The following is a 26,114-nucleotide window of genomic DNA, read 5'->3' as shown; positions in this document are numbered from 1 at the left end:
TAGGTTCAAATAATACTATTTATTAAATAAATTATGTACATAGTCTCACTTATAGGTAGAACATTACCTGTCATCACTGGAATATCATAATCATTATATAAATTAACCGAATAATCAAGGCTGTCCTACCAAAACGCTAAATTGACTTTATAGGCCTAGTTGTTACTTAAAACGTACGTACAAATCATCTGTCTCATGTGACTCGTTACATATCCTCAAAGGTATGGACAAATAATCATGAGGTTTTCAAGAAACCGCTAGTGGGGGCTGATAGGATATCAGTATTTAACTTTTTCAAGGTGAAAACTGATTGAAAACGTTTCGATTGCTTTCCTTCTTCCTTCGACGCCTCGCACAGGAGTGCAATCCACAATTACATAGGTATTATCAGGATTATCACAGACTGTGTATTTATAACTTAAATCCTACTCAGTTATAATTTAAATTAGCATCGATTCCTTTCCCTTGTCCTTCCGTATTTCGCACGATAAGGTAAAGTCAATCTAGAACGCATTGACAACATTCGTTTCGTAGCTTTATCGCAAGCTCGACAGATTCTCTTTCGGTGAAGAATTTCAATCCTAGTGCATGCTGCGAGATGTTACCTACGATGGTTATTAAAATTCATGAAAGCAATCGTTAAAAAGTAGATGTACAAAATAAAAGGCAGTACCTCCCGTCGCGTAAACTACGTCGCTGTTGTTATTTCTGCTCCTAAACTTATAACAGTCACTTATCGCGAACGATTTCAAACGTCATCACTGGACAGGCTTCGAATACTTTTTTGCTATTTTCTTTCCGTTTACTCATACCGTTATAAACATTTTTATTTCTATCTACGAGCTGGAGCAAGATTTGTCTAAGGAAGATCAGCTAAATTTGTTTTCCTTCTCTTATTTGCGAGGTACAACTTAACCGTTGGACATTTATCTCGCCGTTCTCGCAATTTGCAATTGTTAATGATTTCGCGAAACTCTTTCATAAAATGTCAGATATCTTGAAACATACATAAATATTTCCTTTTCCAAAGTGATGAGTGATTCCAAATCGCATAGCTGTGAATACGAGTACTAGAGCTGAATCGAGTCGTTAACACTTTTGGTCGTGATTAAAGTAATCATTGATAATTATCGAATATATCGGTTTTCCCAGATCCTTAATTCTTTGCACTCGAGGCCTCTTTCGCCCGGACGAACCAGCAACTCGAGACGATTTTCCGCATATTTGGTGAATTTCATCCAGCTAACTTAAAATGATTTCACATAGAAATCAACATATTGAACTATTATATTTTAAATTATTATGTATCCCTACGCGTGAAAGAAGAAAATTTGTTAAATATTAAGAACTGTATTGTTGCTTTGTATGGTATGTTATAAAACACTCGCCAAGATGCATCCTCGGCTTATCGGGGCTATTATTGCAGTAATATGTTGTTTGATGTCTTTCGCCGGACTTATTTCGTTTAGAGCAAACCTTGCAATCCTTCTTAACTCCTCTTAGAATGACATGTAGCTTTCCCCATTCGATCGAATTTTGTCGAAACTAGAGATCAAAGTAGAAGCTCGATCACGAGTGGATTTTTTTTTTTTGGGCATGGCAACTCCTTATTTGTTAGGATCGCCCCAGTTAAATGGCGAGGGGTATCGTTCTACCCTTTGTCAAATTGTACAAACATATATATACCTTGTTACCGATCGGGTTTCCGTATCAAACGAAATGGTGACTGAGAGTCACCTCTCGAGTGCAAAGGATTAATTATTTCAGTAAATGCAATATATGATCTCTTGAAGGAAGTTGTTCATCCGCGTATTCCTCTCGCAATGTTATCTCGTTTCATAAAAATTAGTCACAGGCAAATAGAATTTCCATTGGCGTTTCTTAAGGCTCGCTTTTTTGAGATTTCAGATTTTTAAATATTGTGTGCGAGGCAACTGAACCAGAAAAAGTGTATTACTTTTAATTTTGAATAAATTTAATAGACATAAAATGATATTAAAGAACTGGGGGGGGGGGGGGCTCGAAGAAGCAATGCTCACTCCAGCTAATTTACGGTCTAAAAAGTACGAATTATCTCAGAAACTTACACGAATTATTTAGAAATAGTATACAGCGCCGAACGAGCAATCGTTTTCCTCTATTTCCTTAAGTTCGAGTTCAAGTCAAGATCAACCATTATGGAGATAAACTAATAGAAACTGGCCAAGAAACGATGATCGATTTCCAAAATAATGGAGGGAAAAAAAAACTGACGCGAAAACTACAAAAATAAATAAGTAATAATTGGTTCGCCCGATTGATTGGCAATTGAGTAAATATGCTTTATATTGTTAGTATGTGGACGCAATCGTGCGCGAGAGAATAATAAGCTCTAAAGAACATAAAAATTGCAGCTCGAAGTGGCTTACTTGCGGCTTCTCTCAGTACCCTAATTGACAACTGCCATAATCTTTTCTTTTTTCTTTATAATATGCAACAACACGTCTGCCAGTTTCCACAATCTACTTTAATCCATCAAAGATTGACGGTCGTGTTCCGTTAAAAGGACAATAAACGCTTTGGACATCGTCTCTGCTCTGCATCTTGTGCTTCGTATGGATGCATTAAATACCGCAAATACTTCTAAAACATATTAAAAATATAGGACCGTTAAATTTAGATTTCTAATACTTCTATCAATCATAACGAACGATTGCCCGTTCTTCCGAGCTGAGTGAAAAGGTCAGGACTGCGTCTCTGAGATAAAGGCAACATTCCCTCTCAGGGATATTAAAGTTCGCTTTTCTAGAAAAAACATGTCCCGGATGTTTTTCCCCTTTCATCGGTGCTCATGGATGGTCACAATGAAATATTGCACATTGATCTCGAGTGCCGCGGATTACGCAGCTGAACAATTTTCACTCGGTACGGAGTACCTCGACGGTGAATTCAATCCGGAGATAATGAGTGTCCGAAAAGTGGCGATGCAGAGATTCCGTATGCACTTAGATCTATCCGTCGAGGGATGCTTAAGACTTAACGTTCAACGGACGCATCAACTTATACACGTAAAGGAGAAACATCGAGAGACGAGGTCCTTAAAGCTTCCGTCCCGAACGGATGTATCGTCGCAATTATAGTACTAACTCAAAATGAGTGCGGTGCGCGAGGGTCACGCGGCCCCTTTCCGAACACTTTACACAGTAAAACACTGACAAGGACACGTAGCATGCACTCGGAGTTAACTGGGCAGTCGGTCGTCTAATCGAGACACTTGACGAGCCAGGCAGGATTTGCCAACTCGATCTTCACCCCTCCGCGGTGATTGAACCGCCTGAAAAGGGTCGTTGACAGTGTCCGGCTCGTTTCGTCGATTGCACGGGAATTTCCAGACACTATAGAGAACACCGACACACGTGATCCACGTGTCAGCTCGACGTCTCGTACATGTAGCGTGTCACGTTAATCGTCACGTTAAGCTTTCGTTGGGCGAGATCTCTAAGAGCGCTGACCGTGCCCCTGGAGGGAGCGCACGAAGTGTCAGCAGCGTGTCTGAAACATAACTGCAAGGAAGATATGATGATCTCAGGACTGCCAGATTCGCGTAATAGAAACCCTCGAATCCTACAAAACGTTACAGCCCAAGGCATAAATAATTTCCAAGCTCCGTTAATACATAAAACGTGTAATTCAGGATTTTCTTGAAAGCGAATCTGACTCTGCTCTTCCTGAACGTATCTGAACTCGTGATCTGTCCTTGAATGGTAATAAGAAAAAAAAAATCCCCAAGTCGTGGAAGTTTCAACTATCCGTCACGTAATCCTTCTACTCTCCAAAGGCCCCGATCGAACTCGCGAGTTAGGCGTACGAGTCCATCGGACGTCATTAAAATCCTTTAAAGATTCTGCGTCTACCAAGGTACACCGTGTCTCCTAGCGATACCGAGAACCAAGGGCCAACCGTCCGTCTGCGCTCGAGGAGAATTAATCATACCCATCACCGAAGCATCACGATCAAGGTATTGCGATACCGCTGACATCCATCCTTCGCCTATCCCGACGCATCGCGTCCTACCGACATCAACGGTCCGAGACATTGACCCGGTTTAACGCTACGGCCACATCCTTCGTCGGTACTTTTCACCGGCATCATTGCAAGGTACAATACTAGGTCGTTGCCTCCAGTCGTCAAGCTCTATCTCTAATCGACAGGTACAACAAATTCCGTCAAGTGCGGCGCCTCCTTTCCTCCGTCCCGGCCGTTCACCAGAGCCCGAGGTCCCTCGATCGACCGGAGGACCCATCGCCAAGACGTCGCCGCCTGCCCGATCGCCGAGGATCCCGCTCCGCTCTCCCGTCCGTGGGAGGGTGTCGAGTCTAAAACGAAACAACGAAGTACCAGGAGACGTACACGTGGGGGCACGCGTCGACGCGATTACTCGGTATCTCGCGGGGTGCGCGTCCTAGGACTCCCGTCCTGGGCCACCACCGATTACCGAACCCGTTTTTTATCGGGCGAACCCGAGGAAATCGGTGAGCCTGTCGTTCCAATCGTGAAGCCAGTGGGAGGGCCCGTGGACGGCGCGTCTTCGTTTGCAGGAGTTGACCTCCTTCTCGGGCGGCATGTACTCCTCGCCCCGGATGCAGAAGTAGCTCTTAATCGGACTCCGGCACATGGGACACCTGTCGAGCTTGCCAAAGCAGGAGGCGCAGATGCAGGTGTGCCGGCAGGGGAGCAGCGCCCGGGACAGAGGGAAGTACTGGCAGACCACGCAGAGTTGCTCGCCCGTGCTATTCCAGAGGGAGCCCTCGGCGTCGCCCGCCCCCGAGGCCACCAAGGCACCTCTGGTGGCACCCCCGTTGGATCCGCTGTCGTTGCACGGTTCCGCCAGAGCCAGGGCGGGACCGATCCCCGAGGAGACGTGCTGCTCGTCGTAATTCGTCGAGTTGCCGGTCGCCAGGTACAGTTGCTGGATGGAAACGAACTCGTTAGTCTCCAGCTGGCGAAGGTGCGAGCGAATTCCCGAAGGATAAATTCCTCCGCAGAGTTAAATTACCGACATTAATTGGATCACGATTGCCAGGAGTCGTAGATTTAGCGCATTTCGACTGTACAGGGTATAACGTAATTCTCGGCGATGGTTTGTCCGTCAGTATCCTTGTTGCAGAAATGGAGTCGGAAAGACCTGTATAATTTCTTTTTTTTTTTTTGCTAATGTATATAGTTCTCTGCGTGGAAGCCACCTGGTGGTTCCAGAAATTCTCAGCAAGGAAAACGACGTATAAACCGTGGCCACGACCCTGGACAACTGCAGATGGTAATAAAAAAACCTACGTACTTTCAGGCAGGACAACTGTCCGTTGGCTTGCTTCAGATACTGGGCGAGGATGGACGTGGGCAAGGTGCAGACGCTGTCCTTGATGTGCACTACGTTCACCAGGGCTACCTGAAGACAAAGAAGGATATCACGTGCGTGTGCCTCATTTCGACTCGATTTCGATACACGCGTACACTCACGGTTTCGTCCGGATGTGGATCCCCGTTATCTCTGCGTGTCAGAAAAATCACTAGGGGATAACACAAGCGAGGCGGAGTTCCCAGCTCGAGTTCCGGTGCTGGAAGAGAGAGTCTCAGAGTCTTCTCCCCGTGGGGTTGGCTACTGTATCATTAAACTAAGGAAAATTACGTTCAAGCAGTCCTTCCAGCGAGCAAAAATCAACAATATTTTATTCGCAAACAGAACAGGAAAGTAACGCTTTAAACGTCCCCTCCTTTCTTATGTTTCTCTTTATCGTTCAAGGATACGCTTGAGGAGCCGTGACGTACTGAGCGTGACCTTGGAGCAAAGTCCCTTTCAAGGACGCGTCTCTTAAGGTACTCCAGGACTTCCAGAGGGCTAAATGGAGCTCCCTTATACTGACGCCCCAGATCGCCTGGAGAGAGTACTCTACTTGGCTGGACACCTCGCATTCGACTTCTGCAACAGATGATGAAAACGATATAAATTAATCAACGTCTAGTTAGGCCGAGAATGAATAATTTCGCGGGTACGAAATAATTATTGCTGCTATCACTTAAAACTGGCGGAGTCGACAAACCGGACGGAATGATTGATCTATATCTGTATCTGTATGTTGTGTATCTGTATTCGAATCTGTATACAGGTGACGAGTACTCAATCTCACGTACGTCCAGAAAGGAGTGCACTTGCTCAGCAACGTTTACCAGTGGAATACCTTGGACGGCAGCGAGGATTCATCCTCCTTGATCTAGAAATGCTAGTCATGACCCGGTTAATCAAGAAGCATTAATGTTCGACGGTTCGCATTGGAAGAAAGAAAAATAAGACAAAGGAAGAAGCAAAGAGAGAGGTAAACTCTGATACTCGGAGGCGCTTCAGGTATTCGCATTTCCACTGAACGGCTTCGTCTCCATTTTAGAAATATGTAGATCGATCGGGTGACCAACCGGTAATCGAGGACTTGCCACTGAGGCAAGGCTGCTTTACCCGACCTTGAAAGCTCAATATAATAATAAGCAACCGACCGAGCAAGGAACGAACGACGAGGGAAAAAAACAGTGTTCGCCCCCCCCCCCAAAAAAAAAAGACCAGAACTTCCAGTCCTATTCGTGGTAATATTAAGCCGTTCCGGATTTCCACATCGATGGAATAGATTACCGGTAAAAAAAAAAATGTAACCAATAATAATGGAAAAAAGAACGGAGAGACACCACGATGTTCAGGGTCCGGGAATACAGCCTCGCCAAATGGATTTCTCATTCGGGGCGAGTCTTCGAGTATGCACGAAAGAGCGTGAGTAATGCCCATTGCAGAATGGCTCCCTCAATTGGCATCCAGCCTGGTGCACATCGCGTTGTTTGTGCGCCGCGATCTGTCAAACGACCCCCTCTCTCTTTCGGTGCATCCTCGAAAGTTCTATCTTCGGCTCGTGCCTTTGGGGTCGAGAATCACATAGGTAACCTCCCTCCGCTCAATTCCTCTTAAGAGTATTTCTTAATAAAATATCTCTAATTCAGGTTCAAGTTAAAAAAAAAAAAAGGAGGAGAGGGAACATCGAAATACCGTGAGCGAAAGTGAAAGTCGGAGCTCGATCTGCTCTGACAGAGCAGAGTCCGTTTACGCTCTTTGTGCGGACTCTGAGACGCGTGGAACCATTAAGGATCGTTCAGCTTTTTCTTCCATTTCGGGTGACAACATTTATCTCACGCCAAGAAAACGTAGCCCCTCCGGTTGGGGAGTACACCGTGGAGATGACATCGTTCACCTGGCGCGAAGTGCGCTGCGCGACCTTAGACCATAAATATCTAGACCTCGCATAGCAGTGGAAGGGGTAAACTCGAATATCACATGGACCACGTGTGCCGATGGCACTCGGATCCAATCAGATTTTAGACCATATATTTATCTAGACCGCCTTGCAGTGGAAGGGGTAAACGAATGTACCATGCGAGGTCTAGATACATATGGTTGAGTGCGCGACTGAAGGCTCGGACGCTGCGCGCAGCCACTTTATACACGCGCAGGCGCCATAGACACCTGTAAATTTGCCCAAATGTTTTTCCAAACCGTCGATGTTTCAGCGTAAAACGACGCCCGCCGACAACAATCTGCCAGCTGGCGGCGTAAAATCACCCGGATCGCGGTAACGTTCCGCCGCGACCTTTTCTCATTTTGCGACCGTCTAAATAACATTACGACCGCAACAAATCAACCGTAAACAACACCGTTTCGAATGACATCCCAACCACGGACAAATCAACCCCCGATGACCAAACGCCCACGCGTTAACCTCCGACAAGAATAGTCCTCGCTCTGCTCCAGCTGCAAACTAGTTTTCCTATTTTTCCGCAATTAAGGCTACTTTGTAATTCGACTGGTCGTGCGCGTCAATATCATTGTCATTGTATGTAACAGTTAGTCCAGCATGGTAGCAACGCGAATGTGCGAACTTGAATATAAGCGATCTAATAATAAACGTATTTAAACATTTCTCCCGTACATTGGGACCCTAGATCAATCGGCATGACGCGGACGCCTGTTTTCCACGCACCCTGGTGTCTCGCGCGAAGACCGAGCGCGCCGATTGGCTGACGCCCGGCCGGCGCGGACCAATCAGCGCGCGCGACGATTGTCTCGCCTGTCGCGCGCGCGTATAAAATCACCCATGCCCACGCGGATATGCTCGAAGTTTCGACCGCGGTCGACGGGTAGGTTTTCTCGCGGCGAATGGCACGGGTCCTTTACCGGCAAAGATCCGTGTACTGGAATCAGCGAGGAGGCGGCCTTGAGTTGTACTACGCCCGCTCGGTCACGTACGCAGCCCGCGGAAGAATTCGCGTTTGCCGGCGGAGTTCCCGCGCGCGCAGTGCAGGCCAATGGCCGCGCGTCTTTCCCCTGTAGCCGCCGCGCGAGGACCGACGGTATATCGCCGCCGTTTCCCCTTCTTTCTTTTATTTTTGTTTTCTTGTTTTCCTCACGGTACTCAGCTCCAGCTTCCGCCCTTGGCCCCCTCTCACGGCGGAAAATACCTTACGGTAACGAGCGGTAAGAAACCCTGCCCGTCTGCACGTACACCGCGCACTTATCCTTCCCGAGTATAAAGCGGGCTAAAATGCAAATCACATTGTACCGCGGTTAACGGTCACCCAGGTCCTTTTGAGGCCTTTCTCTATGCTCGACTCGACGTAGACGACCGTCATTGCTCTCTGTTTTTGACGGAATTTTCGCCAGCCCACTGCGTGCCGATTCACTCGCTCGAATTGGTCGTTTCCGTTGGATCCGACCAATGGCGGGGGCCTGTCAAATCCACGGCTGGAAACCGCCGTGGTCGGTGCAGCCTTGGCGCGTCGCGTCGCGGCACGGTGACGAAATCGACACACGTCGGCGACACAACGTGTCGCATTGCGTTAGAATCGCTGCGGGGTGAGAGACTGTGGGGCGAACCGCAGCGGTCGCTCGCGGAAACCCGCGACTCTTCCTCTTGCGGTATTTTTTCCCATTCGTTGACGCATCGTTAATAGTGATTCGATATTTCGAAACCCTTCTAATGCAAATGTAGAAGTAAACTAAACCCAGGAACGACAAAACTCGAGATGAAAATCGAACAAACGTGTAATACATTTTGAAAAACCCAAAAGACCTCGAAATTGGTCTACTCGACCCTAAAATCCCAAACGCAATTGAATGCAATATTTCAAAATATATTTTGAGAAAACTTATACTGCATGTATAGTATATTCCGAACTAATATTTTTAACTGCCCTATCAGGAGTCAGTATCGTCTGGAAGCAATTTTATCTTGAGTCCCAGCGACCACCAGCGACGGGATAATTGCGATCGATCCAGCGATCGCTGCTACGTTCCGAATTCGCTAGAGGCTACGTCATTCCACCTGTCGCCGGGCTCAACCCGGACAAACGCGTGACCGACGACTAAAAGAGACGAGAACGAGGCATATTCGCAATTATCGCCGCAGCGTGAAAACGCCACGAGCCACTGAAACGCCGCAACAAATTACCGCCTCGATGTCATTAGACGACAAGATGTATGGATTTCTTTTTCTTTCAGCGCGGCGATGCGCCGAGATAAAACTCGGCGTGAATAAGTCACCGTTTACCTCTTCGACCCTAGTTTAATTAGTGTATTCTGCAAATGTACATTTTTTTGCAGGAACGTCGGCATGATCGCCTCACGTGAGGTACAAAGAAATTCCAAGTGTACACACGGGTCATAAAAATCACTGCTAATTTCCCCTACTATAAAATGAGGGAAAAAAAATGGAAACGTCATCCGAGGAGGTGGATAAATTTGTTTCACGAGCGTCGGTTTTTCTGTCGAGGTAATAACCCCACCATTAAGGAATTAAAATTAATCGTTCATTTATAAGCAACGTGGTATCTCGTTAGCTCGTTGATTCATCGACGCGTCTATTTTGAGAGATCGTCCCAACCGACCGAAATGAATTCCGGCTAGTCACGGGGACATTTTTCCTGGGTCTCGACATTTCAGCGTGTTTATTTCCTAGGCAGACCGAAGACGGGAAACGTCAATCGGGGCCACATGTGCGACAGGAACGACTTCTGGGTGTTACGTAGGTCCTAGGAAATCCGAACCCGCTGTCGCCGCTGAGGTGGAATTATGTATTCCACCTTGGCAGGTAATCGTTCCGACCAAAAAGAGCTCCGGCGGGTCGAAAAAACACTTTCCTGCCTCTAAAGCATCCTAACGAGTTGATCTTTCACAGTTAATCAATCGCCACCAAGGTGGAATTATGCGTGCCAAGTGTCGAGGATCACGCGCGTGTCCGGCTATCGGGTAGATCTCAAGGCGAATCTCAAGACCCCTTCTCCGAGGGCATTGTAAACGCCTTTAACGGGATATTCGGAACGCGTTCACAAGGAAGAACGTATGCTAAACGTCGAACCCGCGTTCTCATTCGAACGGCTCGCCATTAAGCGGGGTCCATAAAGCCTCGCATTAACTCATTTCCTGGTCAAAAAAGGAAAATCATTTCCTACCCGGGTAAGCCCAACGACCGCCGGAGAATAATTATTACCTAAACATTCGTTATGCCATACGTACCGAGGCATATGCCTTGTAACGCGTAGAGCGGAAGGTAAACCTAAACCATGTGAAAGGACATCGACGACCCGAGGGCAGCTATAACCGTCGTCAAACGACCGGGAACGATCTCGTCGACGGTTCTCTTAAAGTCGACCGTTCGAGTCGAGGGTCGACATCTCGCCACCCGAGTTCGCAACCTCGACGCGTGGAAGGGCACGTCGTTATCGACGGGCCTCAGGTCGGTAACGTCCACCCCCCTTGCCGCCTCGGTGGCGTTGGTTCCCGACCGCGACACGCGGCGTCACGTGAGGTGGCGTGGTGTGGCGTGGAACTACGCGCGCCGCGGATTCGCCGCACGTACGCGCGCGCGCACACAGGCAGCGCGCCTCGCGCCAGTCGACGCTTCGCCCCGAACAAGTGCGCACGTAATCTGCGTTCGACCGGGAAAAAGCATGGAAGAGCGCATCATAGCGAAGGTATACGAGCACGAGTTCCTCTACAACGTCCGGCTCTCGCAGTACAGAGACAATCAGCGTCGGAAGGAGGCATGGGAACAAATCGGCCGAGAGCTTAACGTTTCGGGTAAGACGAGAACTTAGCGGCGACAACGCGCGCGCCGCTCTGAAGTTGCCGCCTAGTTCGTCCCGGCAGCGCCGGCGGCGCTGCGAGCGGTGCGCGCGCAGCGTCCGCGGATCACGCGAATTCATCGCTCTCACGGTAGACCATTCAAGATGGACAAAGGGAAAGAACAAACCCCTTCGACGGTCCGACAAATTGAAATACGATCGTAGACCACCCCCCTTCCCTGTTTCACCATACCGCAAAGACAAGTGCGCCCAAGGGAATACGTTTCGAGATGTTTCGCTCTGATCCAGGGGAGGGACTTTACCGACTGACGAATCTAAAATAATTAAGAACTAATTGAGATCAATTGATCGAGATGGTTCCCCTCGTTTTCCCCTCCAGCTACCGAGTGCAAGGAGACCTGGGGCAAGCTCAGGAACTGTTTATTGAACGCGCTCAAAAGGCGGCGGAGCGCGAGCAACGGGCATGCCACGAAGTTCTCGAAGTGGAAGTACGAGGACCAAATGGCTTTTCTCATGCCGTTCCTGTACAGCCGGCAGTACGTATACACCTTCATCGATCGTTTCAAAGCCCGAAGGAAATTCTTTATTTATATTCCTTTCCTCGTGCTAATAGAGACGCTTTCGATTCAACGCCATTCTTCGAGACTTCGAAGCTCCGAAGATACAGTCCTACCCCCGCGCCGATCGAACCACCTCCTTTAGGATCCTCTTCTCCGTACTCGAAGCAGCAGTCTGGCCTGGAATCGTCTCTCCTGAGCCCGGTAAACAATTCCCTGATAAACGACGCCCAGGAGGAGAGCGGTTTCCTGCACTCGGACGACAACGCGACGGAGGAAAACTCTCGCACCAGGGTGCAAACCCTGACGACGGTCACCCCCATGAAGACGCTCAAACTCGAGGAGGGACAGACCACCGGACCCAGCCTCCACGGTCTCCGGACCGATAGCGAACGATTCCACGGCAGAGAGTCCTCGACCAGAGAGCACGTCCACGATGAGACCGAGATGTTCTACATCAGCATGGCTCGGACTGTGAAGAGGCTGCCGGTAATGGACCAGGCCAAGATCCGGATGGAGCTCTGTAGACTGGTGTCCGAGGCCGAGATAAGAACCTTGCATGCCCGGCAAATCGCGTGCACCTCCTCCGACGGGGCCTCTCATTCGCAAATCTCCTCGCCCGCGAGATCGCCCATGCCCGATCTAATTACCGCGGCTCTAAGTACGCCCATCGCGTCGATGCAACAGCCATCTCTCAGTCCGAACAATCCGGAATGCAAGACCGACGCGTTCGAAGCGTTCGAAACTCACTCTATCTCTACATAAATATTCCCAGTCGCGGCCCGGTGATTATGCCGGACGAAGCTCTGAATGAAGTGTCGAACGAAATACTAAATGCAGCGCCAATGGGGAAGAAAGAGAAGCGCAAATGGGAGACCGCATTGTCGAGTACAGAGTCACCGAGAGAATCAGTCCGGACCAATTCCTATCAATTAAACTGTATCATACGATGAATTTTCTAAGGGGCGGGGCGCTTAATTTCATCCCTGCGAATTAAACGCCCCCGTTGCGTCCGTGCGCTGTTATCGATCTAACGTTAGATGTAGGATAAGAGGAGCAGGGAAATTAATGGAAGTAACCAGAGTAGTAGATACGTGCACCAGCAATTTGATACTTTTTGCGAACACCATATCTCCGAGTGAAAAATCGTTTATAAAGAGTTTCGTTAATAAAGTCGCACGCCATCGTACCGTGCACTCACGTGTAATGTGATATATAGAGTAATAAATCATAAAGATCGAGACTAGCCACGCGATACGAGAAATCGTTAATCTCTTCCCCGCCATTCTCATTCCTCCTCCGGGCCGGATTGCACGTATCGCGTCGAATCACGTGCAAAAGGGCTGCACGAGCATCGTCGGTCCTCACTCTTCGCGTAAAAATCACGAGCCCGCCGTTCGTAAACTGCCAGTCTTACAAAGCTCATTTCAATATTCCAGCCAGAGCCACGTTAGAGGCATGCCTGGCAAGCAGACGAGCGGATTCCGCTCGCGCTCCCGTGCCGCGTAATTAGAATAATTAAAGCCGTCGATTCGGCTCAAGGATGGCCTTCCTCGGTCTCGATGGAAGTCCCTTCGAGAGCCCTACTCGATATCTCGCCGAGTCATCCCAAAATGCCGTTCCCTCTTAAAATGTCATGAAAGGTTAATGTTACATACATCGAAACGTCAAAATATTAATGTCCCTTCTCCAAACCGGATGGACCAAAATCATTTGAAACTTCATCCTGTGATTACAGAGACCCCAGGGAATAACCCTATGCACGTGAGATTTCATTTTTCAAAAAACAATCTGTTGATTGTATCCCAGTCTAGAACCAGGGACACGTATATATATATTTTCTTTTTTTTTTTTTTAATCAAATTGCACGAGCAACACTTTCCTCCTTAGGACCTCCGTAATCATAAAGGTGAAGCTTCAAATAATTCGGTGCACCCGGTTTGGATAAAAGTTTTATAAACATATAGAATGACCCTTTTGTAACATCTTAACTGTCTAGGAATTCGACTCTTTCCGTGTACGTCATATTCTTCCGATCGCATATACGAGAGGAGATACGTTCGCGGTGTAGGGGGGGCGCTCGCATTTTTAGTTAACGACAGAGTGCAACAATGATTCCCGATCGAGCCGACGAGTCTTGGTTCTCGAGACTTCCTCCTTCTTATGCAAGGTCTGCCTTGCGAGACACGCGAGCACGAGAGGAACGGCGTCACCGTTGCGTACCGTGATTGCGTGCCGCTTAAGGCACCGTTCACAACGTACGGCGATCCTCAACAATGAGTCGAAGGATGTCAAATGACGTAAGGGAAATCATCGCGTGCGAATTATCGAGACCCGCGTCGTTCTCGTCTCGAGCACGACCCAAAAGTATTCGTTCCCATTTCTCTATGTGCAGGAAGGATCTAACTTGGTCGGCATATCTCGGTCCATCGGGGATCGCGCGCGACAACCGCGGCAATCTCGGCGGCACTTTCATTTTCGCTTCCTAAAAAAGTGATACGGTAAATACACGTAGCGCGTAACCGGCTGTCGAAATTAGGAAAGTATTACATACGGCTTATGTCACGGGCGTGCAAACGCGAGGAACAAGCGGAAGGGGTTTTGCAACCGTCCAGTGCTCCGATACCTCGAAGGGATTGCGATAACGCGCGTTAGAGCCGGGCTCGCTGAGAAATTAGCGAGCACGTCGCAACTTTGTAAATCAACGTTCGGGATATATCTTTTTTAAAGGCCCCTAGGTGCGAATCGTGAAAATATCCCGCCGTTACCCGCCATGGCACCGAGGCCGAGATATCCTATCACTCCTACCATCGAGACACGCCGAGATTCAACGCTCCACTCTTTAAACGTCGCGAAAAAGATTAGAAAGACCGGCAACGACCGCGAACAAATCGGACGACCGTTTCGAACGACTCCTCGAAACCGGCCTCTTCGAAGAGTTAGTGAAACATTGATTAAATTTGTATGTGAGATATTTATTAAATTTCAGTGCCAAACTTCGGCGCCGAGTATTCGGTGCGATTCCGGGCACCCTTTTTAATGTATCTGGCGTAAACCTCCCGAATAACCCGACCAGACCTCCTCGCGCGTGGTGTCGCACAGCGCGCGCGGCGCGTCATCGCGTCGTCGCGTCACCGCGTCGTCGCGTCCGACAAGCCAATCGGAGCCACGTCGCTTCCACCGCGGTTCTAATACATTTTTTGATTTCCCCCCTTTTCTCGAGTCGTTTTCGACCAGTCGCGTTCCTTGGGCTAGAAGACGAGATTCTCTCTGTCGGCCAATGACGCAATCCGAACGAAGATAAGCCCACGGGTCCAAGAGAAACGTCGCCGGTGCGAGGCCGAGTGTAACCTTGGCGTCGCCGATACGTCCGGGGATTCGTCAATTACCCAACGCCCCTCCGCGTAATCGAAGGTAAATCGATCGCCGAAGGGCAACGCGCGAGACCGACCTCCCGCGACACCTGCGATTGGCAATCACCGCAGGAAAATCGACTCGACTTATCTGTCCCCTGGCCGTACATAGATTTCGCAATGGCGCGCTCGCCGGCCAAGAGGAAACTGCGCGCCGACCGTCGCCCGCGTTATTTCGGCACGAGGATTACCTGCGGTCTCGAATATTTTCTTGTCTTTATTCTCATTTACCACGAAAAAGGAGAAAAACTCGCGTCAACCGTGCAACCGGGGGGCGGAGGGGGGAAGAGGAGGAGGAGGAGGAGGAAGACCCGAGTTATTTTCCGCGCGCGACAAAACTGCAACCGGCTAATCGGTAAATCACGTTGTTTCCTCACAACCCGATTTGAGCAAAGGACCGGTCGAACACCTTTCATTCGCAACTCGACAGACAGGCTTCGTTTTTCCAGAGAGACGAGAGAAGAAAAGGAGAGAGAGAGAGAGAGAAAGATGTCGCGAAGGCGTCACGTTTATGATTTCCTTGCGACTATCCCTCACCGAGCAGCATATAATTAATTCGTTATTTCGACCGCTTTATAATTCGACCGTCGCTTTCCTCTCCCGCGCGTAAACACTCGAGACGTGGAGGTGGTTTCGCGTGTACAAACAGTCGCGATTAAAAAAAAAATNCCAGTGAGCCGAACCCATTGATGGGGGTAAAAAAAAAAAATAAAAAAAAATAAAAAGGACAGTAAAAAAGAAAAAAGGAAATTAACTGCTCAAAGAAACCTTATATATATATATATCGCCAGGCCGGTCGATTAGGGTCCTGGCTCTATCGGAACAATTAGTCGGGTCAGGTCGATTCGACTCGATTTTTATGTCCCCATGAATATGCGATCGTCGCGTTCTGCCTTCCGGGTCGATTAACGAACGCGTAATAAGGCTCAAACAATCGGGACTGAAAATCCGCCGATCGATCGTCGACCACTCTCAACGTCGATTGGCGACGAGAGGTGGGTTTCACTCGACTGCTCCTCCTCCTCCTCCTCCCATGTCCTTCGAAAATGCCCGCCACGGTTAAACAATTACAATCGAGAGGAATAAAACCGCAAGGAAACGTTCGACCGCCGCTTTTTCGACCACCCGACCGGATTGGCCGCATCGAAAGCGGACCCTCTCGGTTGCGACACGGTGACTCCTTTTTTGTTTTCGCCGGTTCTTTTTTTATAAATCTCTCTCCCTCTCCTTCCCGCTCTCCCCCGTTGACGATCCGAAGCCTCAGGACCCGCCTATGATAGCTTGCGAAAGAGACTCTTGCGAAAGGCTTCTCGAGCCGAAGCATTAAAGAGGCGAAACGCGCGCGAGCGGTCGAGCTCCGCGACATTTCGAGAAAATGTCGAAAAAATCCCCTCCACACCCCCCCCCCCCCCGGCCTCGCAAATGGCTCTCTCTTTTCCTCTCTCCGATGGCCACGGAATCGGCGTTTCATCCCGTTGTCCAATAACCCCTCTCATCTCGCGTTAGTTAATTCACAAAGGCGGGCTCGCGCCCCTCTCCATCGAGACTCGATCAATTGTCTCGTGTGATCCCCGAGGTTAAGCAGCGCCTAGGGCGGTCGCCTCTGGGATGAGTGGTCGAAATAATTCCACCAAGCTTTTTATTTCTTCATTCCCCAAGGCATCAAGCCGCGCCTAATTTGTTATGTGAAATCCGTCTCGCAGATGAATCCCTTCATCCGGAGTCGCTCTCAGGTGGCAGTTGAGGCAGGTCAAGATCACCCATACATATCAGGGCCCCCCAGGGAAAATTGCATACAGCGAGTACAAATTTCAAAATGGACCGTGTAAGGACCCATCGCGCAACTCGCGTTAAAACGTCAATGCAACGGTGTAGATCTGAGAAACGGCAAATTAAATAGAGGGGAGACTCACACAAACGACGTCGAGTTTCGGTTAATTTAATTAGGAGGTGCTCTCGCCGGTGTGGTTAGACGGTAACCGCTGCGCGGGATGTCCGTAAAGGCCTTAACCCATGGATCCGCGGGTATCTACGGCACATAGGGCATAGGCATTCGTATACCTTAAGTGCTTCGCGAGGTGAAGAGTAAATGCCGCGTGCTCGCAGTGTACCGCGTCTTCGGTGTGCGAGCATAACGCGACACGCGTAAGCGCTTACGCTCGTGCAAAGGTAATTCCGTCGCGCGGTCCATTGACGCGTCTTGAGTCGGCCAGGAAAGTTCTAGAACGCGGAAAAAAAAAAAAAGTCGTCGTCTACCTTAAGTGAAAGGCAATGAACGGCGAGGCTGACCTATAGACACGACGGAGAGCACTCGGTCTCTACCTCGAGAGTCGATCCGGTAACCGGGCTCGGGTAACCGAGCACCCAGCGAGCGCTCCCGTTTCTGGGCGAAACGAGGGCCGAGATCGGAAACGGGGAACCTTGGCTCCACGAAACGACCAAGAGACCGCCAGTCCCCGAAAACGCACGGAATTTGGGTCATAAGGCAATAAATAAAAAAATAAAAAAATAGGAATAAAAGCGTGCCTCGCAGCAATTCCGAGGGTTAACCCACTAACGTTGGTCAAGAAGGGCCACTACAATGTCTAACTCCCGCGGGCATCCTTCGATACAGGAATAGAAATTCATGTAAAAAAAATAAGAGAAATCGCTAAGGGGAAGGCACCTTCGACTCGTGTCGCGTCATCGGGCTAACTCTGCGGTTTCCATCGGAATACGCATCTCCCCTCTGGACTGGTACCATTCGGCTCGCATTTACCTCCGGCTAAATTACAGGAGATTTCTTTAATAGGTCGAATTACGTCGAGGTCGCCTCGAAACCTCCCTAGCGACCCGTTTGCGGCGCCTCTCCGGGTCGACGAAATCCGGCGGGTAATTGGCCCGTAAAACTTGCGCAATCCCGAATCTCGTGCCCTCCGGTAGGAACGAGAGGGCAAAAAGAAGGAAAGGGGGGTTAAAGCGCTTGCGTAATTCCTCGGGGGATTACGTCAAACGAGAGTCGATCTGCACGTGGGATGTGACGAGCGGCGTTCACGAGTGCACCGAGGGGATCTCATCGAATCGCGCGATTGCGTTAAAAAAAAAAACAGACAGAAAAAAGAAATCGATTCCATCGCAACCGCCTCCTCCTCCCCCTCCACCCTTGGGGCATGTACGTTCCGCCCCAAGGGTGGAAAAAAAAAGGGAAAGAAATAGGATCCCGGTCTGACGATCGCTTTCAAGGTGCCAACCTTCCTCCTTCCGTCGAGAGAAGAAATCGCCGCCGAGGCGGTGGGGACTTGCGAGCCGGCTCTCGGTGAACGTTAAAAGTAGGTTGTCGACTCGCGTTGTAAAAAAAAAACTCCACGCACCCAGGGGGAGGGGGCCAATTGGTATGCACAGCTGAGAAGACCGGTGGATTACGAAACGTCACCTTGACCGCGTGGCCGGGTCAAATTGTCATTCGTTTCGGCGGGGAACCCTAATTGCTCGTTTTATTATTCCTTTCTTCGGACACCAGCGAGAAAAATCCACGAAAAAAAAAAAAAAAAAAAGAAGAAGAAATTTAGAATCTCATAGGACCTCGTTCGACTGATCGGACCAATTTCGCCATCGGCCTTGGATGGACCGATCTACGATCCCGTTCTAGGCAAGGAGATATCCCTTCTCTCGCGCGTTTTCTCCGCCGAAATGTCGAGAACTCCGAAACGACCGGCTCGGTCAGTTCGCGCCAAATCAGCTGGCGCCTCTCCTAATCGGCGATGCAAAATCCCGCAAAAGTGGGTCGCGCATTCGCCTAGGCTTGAACTTCGAAAGTAAGTCTATAACGGGTCGGATCTCTATTTCCTTTTTATCCCCTTCCTCCGCCTCTTTCTCTTTCGCACGAGGCCGGTCCATTGACATCGGCCTGCCCCGCGGCGGGCTCGACGGTGGGCCGAATCGCTCGTGTGCGTATTCGCCTAGATCCGATATACGTCCCGTTACTCCGGCGACCGAGTCACCCAGTGAGCCGAACCCATTGATGGGGGTAAAAAAAAAAAATAAAAAAAAATAAAAAGGACAGTAAAAAAGAAAAAAGGAAATTAACTGCTCAAAGAAACCTGCTGGTCCGGGTCAGTTGGTCAGTCGATCCGGCCGCGAAAAAAATACGTCCCCGCTGAACGGAAGTGGGTCGTCCATCCGAGACGTGAACTTCGAAAGTAAAGGTATAACGGGTCGCGACCGTTCTCGGATATTTTTTTTTCTTTTTTTTTCCTTGTCATTCGTTGATTTCCCCTACGGATCCCTCCGTGACATCAGCCGCGAGCGTCATTACCGTGAATTGAAATCGTCGAATTGCCGCGAGATAAGTCTCGTGATCTCGTCCAGGCAAAATCGAGCCATCTCTACCGAGTCGCTCGACAGATCGCGACACGGATTGAGGAGAGAAGAGGAGAAAAGGGGGTAGAAAAAAAAAAAAAAAAAGAAAAAGTAGGCGGAGAGATCGTCGCCCTGGAAATAACCGCGCGAAGGAATACGGGATCCATCGGCACCGAGAGCGGGGGGTTTAATAACCGGACAATAATCATGACCCCCACCTCGGAGCTTCCACGAAGTGCTCCGGCCGAATACAAAGGGGCAAACTATTTAACCGCGGCCATTGTGCGCGTTAAAATACTTTCGTTTGCAGAGAGCGAAGAGACAGGGGGAGCGAAAGAGAGAAGGAAAGAGGGGGAAAACAAAAAAAGAAGTGCACGATGCACGCGCGATAACGACGTAACGGCCAGGCGTAACGCACCGGTTCCGTCCGTTCCTTCCACGTTACTTCTCCCCCGTGGTCTTTCCACGCCGTACAAAAAAAAAAGAAAAAAAAAAAAGAAGAAATATCTAATTTTGACGTAAACCACGCGACGCGACGCGTAACCGCTCGATCACTGCTCTCCGACCCTCGAGAAGCACTCCCACGGAACTAGAATTTCCTAGAGAAAGTATTGCGCAACTTTTCCCGGGTGCAAGCCTAAGCGGGATCGACGCACCTTCTGCGTCGGCAAGGAGGCATGTAACCGAAGTCACCTGTTAATGTCGTGAAACCGTTTCCCCACGTGCGTTGGTATCAATATACGCGTAATATCCCGAGAGGGTACTCACCGGCGTAGGTGCTCTTGAAGCTCTCGTGTAGCTTGAAGGTGAACGGTATGTGGACTTTCATCATCTTCATCTGCGGGATCCTCGACGAGTGCGGGATTACTCCTCCGCCTCCGCCGAACATCAGGTCGTCCCCGTGAACACGGAGGACCATCATGTTCCTGTAACAGATCGATCGTCTTAAGTCATTTCAATTCCTCGCGGCGAGTTCACCGAGAGTGAAACTCGGAGTGCCTTAAAGGTAATCCGAAAAATTGACGCGGGGCGAAATTAATTGATTTCAATATTTTGTACTTCTTCGGTATGGAAGTTCACACCGAGATGAGCACCCGGATGACACGCAGAGGTTGTTACAAATTACCCTAAAGGTAGGGAGGCCTACCTCGTATCCCGGCAATACCCGCGAAATCCTTAGAAGACGACGTTCCTCGTGAGATCCCCACTTTCGTGCACAATGTCCAATGCGTACTACGCATTTATCGCCCGACGAGGTCTTATCGGGGCGACAACTGCGCGAGACGAAACACCCGAGACGCGGCTCCCGATAAGAGATTGCAACGGTCGAAAACAACCGCCGACTCCGCGATTGCCGGACGTGCATACGGTGAAGTTAATGAAAACTCCGAGGAGGCCGACAGAGAGCGAAATCCGATTCCGAGCGGATCGACGGTCGAAACTCGCGGAAATGAGGAGCGCGCATGCGCGGACGACGGCGTCCATCCTTCGTCCCGTAGTCCGTCGTCGGTCGACGGCGCAATTTGCGGAGAGAGTACCGGGGGAGGGGGGCAAGCAAGAAATAGAAGGAAGAACATCGTTAACGAAAGAATCCAACCAGCCCCGTAATACCAGCACGAAAGTATGGTTACGTAAAACCAGTAAACTTAGCGACGACTACTATACCGAGTAACGAGCCGTCCCGTTACTCGACGAGCCCTCGGTACACTCCTAGAAAGCATATCATCTCGGATCAAAGTCCCACCGAGCGCGTCGGGTGTCACACAGGAGGCGACGCGTCGAAAATAAAAATCCAATCCAAACAGCGGGGAGACCGTCCACCCAAGATCATGCGATATGTACCCCTCGCGAGCCCCTGCTAATCATTTTTTTTTTTTCTGGGCGACTTTACGCAACCCGAGGAGCGACTTCTCGATTCAGCGGTACGTGGGAGTACATTTATCGTAATCTGTCCAGAGGACCCCAACGGTCGTTCCCGCGAACCTTGTAAAAAAAAAAAAAAAAAAGAACCAGGCGTTAAACGTCGTTCCACCACCCTCGGCGCATCCTTATTTCACTGTCCCCGTCAATTTGTCCCTCCAGTAATTACCCTGGCCGGGGGCGGGCTTCGGTGGGAGCGACTTGAATTTCAGACTGCCACGGTTGCAGAGTGACGCGTCGCGGCAGGTCGACAAACTTAAGTAACTCGTAGTGCCTTGTAGGATGATTCACGGGTATTCTTTCCCCGTCTGGCCGGGACCGCGCGGCGCGGAGTGGATTTCTTTCTCGCGCAAATCCGCGCTTTTCATCCTCGACGATATCACCGCCGACTCGGGTTCCCTCGTCGCGCCGCTAACGGCCGGTTACCAGTTTAATTATAGGTGGTCGCGAGGCAGGTGCGCTCGGACGTTTGAAAAATCGCGTTTCCCTAGATGGCCTCCTCCCGGCAGTTTCGGGATAATTTTAACCCCTAGCGGATCGATGAGACCGCCCGTTATTAATAACGTGCCGCGGACCCGCGGCATGAATAATTAACGCGCCGGGTCTCATTCCCGGACAAAAAGAGGCGTCCGAAAGAGACGCCGCAGATGCATTGTACATCGGCAAAAAGCCGCGAGGAGAAAGAACGACGTATAAACGCGTACCGTCGACCGCGACGCCCGTCGAGGACACCTTCCCCTTCGGACGCACCCGGTGCACCGTCATAAACTACGGGGACGCGGCGCGGACCAGCTGACCGACGAAAGTGACAATGCCCGGCCATAAAGTGCTTTTCCTTCTTTTCCTTAGACTCCCGGTTAGAATTTTTCTTCTCCTTTCCCGTAGGTCACGTGCGCACCTCGGTCGGGACTTCGCCAGCATGAGTCCTTACCCGACCCGGTTATTCCTTGCTCATCGCTCGTCCGATCCCCGTCGCCGACAGCTCCGAGCTTTAAAGTACAAGTTTCATTTCCAGGGCACAAATGCCGCGACTTCCTTCCGCTCGCGGACATCACATTGATCGGACGCCGAACTTCGATCCCCCGAACGCGATCCCCAAAACGGGAAGCGGAAGCGGGGCTTTAAGAGCATAATCACCCGTTGCCCGGATCGCCGTTTGTCCGCACTCTAAGGAATTACACATTCCCTCCCTCTTCCCCCACTTCCACTTCCTTCCCAATTTTTCCTCTTTTTCGCCACCCGCGTTATTCGCAATTTCTCCCGACACTCCGTGCCGCGGGTTCGCTTTCACCCACCCGGCCGCGCTCTTTCTTCGACACTTTCCCGATTGTTTGGTCTCAACGAGATCAAGCTAGACCGCCCGTCGGAAATATCGGGGCAGCTTTTAATAATAAACTGGACGGTCCACCTGGTACGAGGAAACCCGACGCCTCCCTCTGAGCTAACAAAGTGCATCGCAAATAATTCCCTCGACGGTCGGAGTACTCGATACACTTTTTTCCAACTGTTGGTAAACAAACCCCGGGCATTGTTTAGACGTACGTCGAGTGCCTTGATTGTGTGCCGAGGCACTTACCCGTCTCTACGGTCATGACGTGAAAAAAAAAAAAAGAAGAAAAACACCGGGCCGATAGCCGCTCGCATATCAGAGATAAATATTTCCGAACATCCGATATGGAGTTGTGCTCCGTCGCTCGGCCCTAATCGTTGGCTAACTATTAGAACGAAAGTAGTCATAAACGATCCCCCCACTCCCGCCTCTATCGTTATAACATTATACGGCACAAAAGTCGGCGAAATCGCGGAATCCCCCTACGCCGCGAGCATGAATAATTCACCGTTGACTAAACCTTCCGGTCGGTGGGAACGTTCAAGGTCGGACGCTGAGACATTTGCTAATTAACACACAACAGGGAATCGGAACTGAGACGAGCGAGAACGAATCTGGCCACGTATAAGGAGAAGCGTCGAGAGCTGTTTTCGTATACGAATTCGCCGTCGACGCATTCGCAAGTCTCTCAAAATGAAATGCCAGTAGAAACGTAAACAATTTCCCCGACCTCCGTATTTCGCAAAGAGAATAGCTTAACACTTGGCAGTCCATCGTCGCGATCTAAGGACCTTAATTTCGCGGTGAAAACTAATCGAAAAGTTCGATATCAACACGTTCCGCGCCACGTGGGTCGCCGGCGAACCACGTGGAATTTTCGTTCTGGCCATTTAATTCCTCGGTAATGGTAAGAAGCAATACCATGAAATACTTTCCATGTATCATCTCTCGATATTAATCACGAAGCCTGAAAATGGGTCACCGGTGACCCGCTCGCGGCCTGGAAACCAGATCGCAAAAAAACTCGCCTGGCATGAAACGTGTTAATAAGAACTTTCATATAGACCCGCATTTAAGGCGAAAATAAAAAATTAGTGCTGCTAAGTGCGTCTTGTAGAATCGGTTTGCTCGAGCACGATACACGGTATGTCAAAATCAGTGGCCAAGGTTCACGTCGTACTAGCCTTGTTGAAGATAAAGACGGAAAGTACCATGTTTCTTCTACGGTGCATGGTTTACCCTATAATAATGAATTGAAAAATACCCTAACGAGCGCGTGGATTAGCGGAACGCAAATAGGAAGTTGTCTTAGACAGTAAAGCGGGGCCGATACGCATTTGGCTAATCGACGCGTCTGATTGGCTATTTTTCGATTAAATATTAGAAATAAATTAAACCCTGCAGAAAAAAAAAATTGTACAGGACCTTTCGACTCGGCTTTAAACAAGGATGGCAGGAGACGAATCGTGGCCAGAAAGTGATAATTCCGAAATTCGCTCGCGAATTCTCGATCGCCATGAGTCCGAAATTTGTCCTTCGAGACGCCGAGATTTCTCCTCCGGGTAAATGTCGAATCACCGTTAAAGATGTACATAAAGGAGATATACCGTAAACACGTGCGACACGCTTTCAGGCCGCGGCTAGGTTGTGTACGTCAACTGGACCGCGTTTATGCAAATGCGCCGAGTGCCGCGATTCTGCCCCTTCCAGAAAAGCCGAACATTTCGGAAATTCGCACGCAGCTGCTCGCTTTTTCTCGGTGAGGTTGACGATCACAATTGAACGTTTCCGTTAAACCTACCGCGCGAGTTTCCACCGGAATGGATAAATCTCTCTCGGTTTCTGGCACAGTAGTCCAAGCCATATATATGTGTATGCATAGAAATATATATATGTATGTATCTCTGGTCATTTATTTTCCTCCTGAAATCCGCATTCAAGAGCAGACCGGGGCTAGAAGTTCGCGTTCTCGCACAAAGCGTCGCGACCTAACCTCTCGGCGCTCCGAAAGCGCTTTTACCCTGTTAAAAATACCTCTTAAAAATATAGTATACACGTAGGCGAAGTATCAAAGCACCGTATTTCGAAATTTCATGTACATTTGCGTTCGAGATAGTAGCCTACGAGTATATCAATTTTGCGATGTGTGCGTTGCAACGGATCGACTAACATTGCCCCGATATCGTTCCTGCTGCCAACCTTGAACTTATCTCGAGGTTTTATGGAAAAGCGCATGCGCGTTCGGCGAAAAAGTACGCGCTGTTCGAACACGCCCGTAACCTCCACAAGTTCGCCTTAGTTACTCGCGGCCGCGATAAATCAGATAACATTGAATTTAAACGACGCTACCTATATACATATAGCCACGTTGAGCTGGAGCAATTTGAAGATACGAAAATATGCACGCGAGTCTCCTTAAATGTATATAATCACAATTCGAGCACAAACGTTTCCTCTAATCCTAATTATTGTACAGGATAAGAGTAGGACAAAAGTGCCAAGCTTTGACCTCCACCTCCATTGAGAACTTACCTCATGACGAAGAGGACGACGCCGCAGAAGCATATCAAGACGGCAAGGACGGAGAAAATGTTGGACAGCTCGGCCACGGACACTAGCATCGCCGTCATCGTTTCCACGGTGGTCCGCGACACGAGCGAGCGTCACGCGCCGTCGAGTTCGCCCGTAGTCTCGGGTCCCGGCGCGACGCGGCCGAGGGGAACGCGCACTTCCGCCGCCGGTTCCTCGGCACCGGGACTCGGGGCCCTCGCCAATAGTCCTCTCGGCGGTACGCGAAAAGTAGGGTTAAGTCGGCGCGGGACCACCCGCCGAAACTTCCTCCGCGCGGCGCCCCTTCACGCGGCGGACTGGCGGTCCGGTCTTCGCGCGACCTAACCTAACCCCCTCTCGCGGACGGCACTCTGGCGCACGTCCGCCGCGACCCTCCCCCCTCCCTCGATCCTCGGGGAGTCCGCGCGACGAAGACGGAGCCTTTGTTATTCCTTATCTCGTACAGAGGGAGAGAGCGCAAAGAGGGTTAATTTGCCTCCGCGCTCTTCTCGGAGTTATTCGCCAAATAGGTAGGAGGGGGTTAATCCCGCTGCTCCAAAGTTGACTCTCTCCTTCTCGGAAGGGAGTTGACCTCGTTGTTTTCAAACGGCGAGATGTGACCTCCGCGAACGCCCGCTGCCCTCTATTTAATTTGCGATTCGCTTTGTCTCCCGGCTCAAGGGGAAGGGACAAAGATTGTTCCCAGAGGTGCCGCTCTTGTTCCTCCCGTAACGGGGGGGGGGGGATTATTATGAAGATAACGATGAGATTCTTTCTCCAGTAGAACGCTTCGCTTCGCACCTTCTTGTTTACTTCCTCGAGATTGCTTTATCGGTGGATCTCGAATGAATCCCC

The 26,114-nt window shown here is 49.8% G+C and overlaps 2 protein-coding genes across 4 annotated transcripts; one reads left to right on the top strand and one right to left on the bottom strand.

The window, feature by feature from the left end:
* Window positions 1-26,114, bottom strand: LOC105699753 (cell growth regulator with RING finger domain protein 1). 3 transcript variants are annotated; one of them, XM_012425005.2, is made up of 6 exons: window positions 25,242-26,114; window positions 20,228-20,385; window positions 5,785-5,956; window positions 5,497-5,638; window positions 5,318-5,425; window positions 1-4,948 (listed from the first exon to the last, which is right to left on the bottom strand). In XM_012425005.2, the coding sequence occupies exons 1-6, from the start codon at window positions 25,337-25,339 to the stop codon at window positions 4,487-4,489; spliced, it is 1,140 nt and encodes a 379-aa protein (XP_012280428.1). In that variant the 5' UTR covers window positions 25,340-26,114; the 3' UTR covers window positions 1-4,486. The 3 variants fall into 3 exon arrangements, with proteins under 3 accessions (XP_012280428.1, XP_023287762.1, XP_012280430.1); XM_023431994.1 differs by having other exon boundaries at window positions 5,497-5,635; XM_012425007.2 differs by lacking the exon at window positions 25,242-26,114 and adding an exon at window positions 20,607-20,705.
* LOC105699754 lies at window positions 10,959-12,963 on the top strand. Its single transcript, XM_012425008.1, has 3 exons — window positions 10,959-11,146; window positions 11,531-11,687; window positions 11,765-12,963. The coding sequence occupies exons 1-3, from the start codon at window positions 11,017-11,019 to the stop codon at window positions 12,471-12,473; spliced, it is 996 nt and encodes a 331-aa protein (XP_012280431.1). The 5' UTR covers window positions 10,959-11,016; the 3' UTR covers window positions 12,474-12,963.

This window comes from Orussus abietinus, unplaced genomic scaffold (assembly GCF_000612105.2).
Source record: "Orussus abietinus isolate OABI.00-Male unplaced genomic scaffold, Oabi_2.0 scaffold182, whole genome shotgun sequence".
In the NCBI taxonomy this organism is placed as follows: Eukaryota; Metazoa; Arthropoda; class Insecta; order Hymenoptera; family Orussidae; genus Orussus; species Orussus abietinus.
This window is presented reverse-complemented; position numbering and strand designations above follow the sequence as displayed.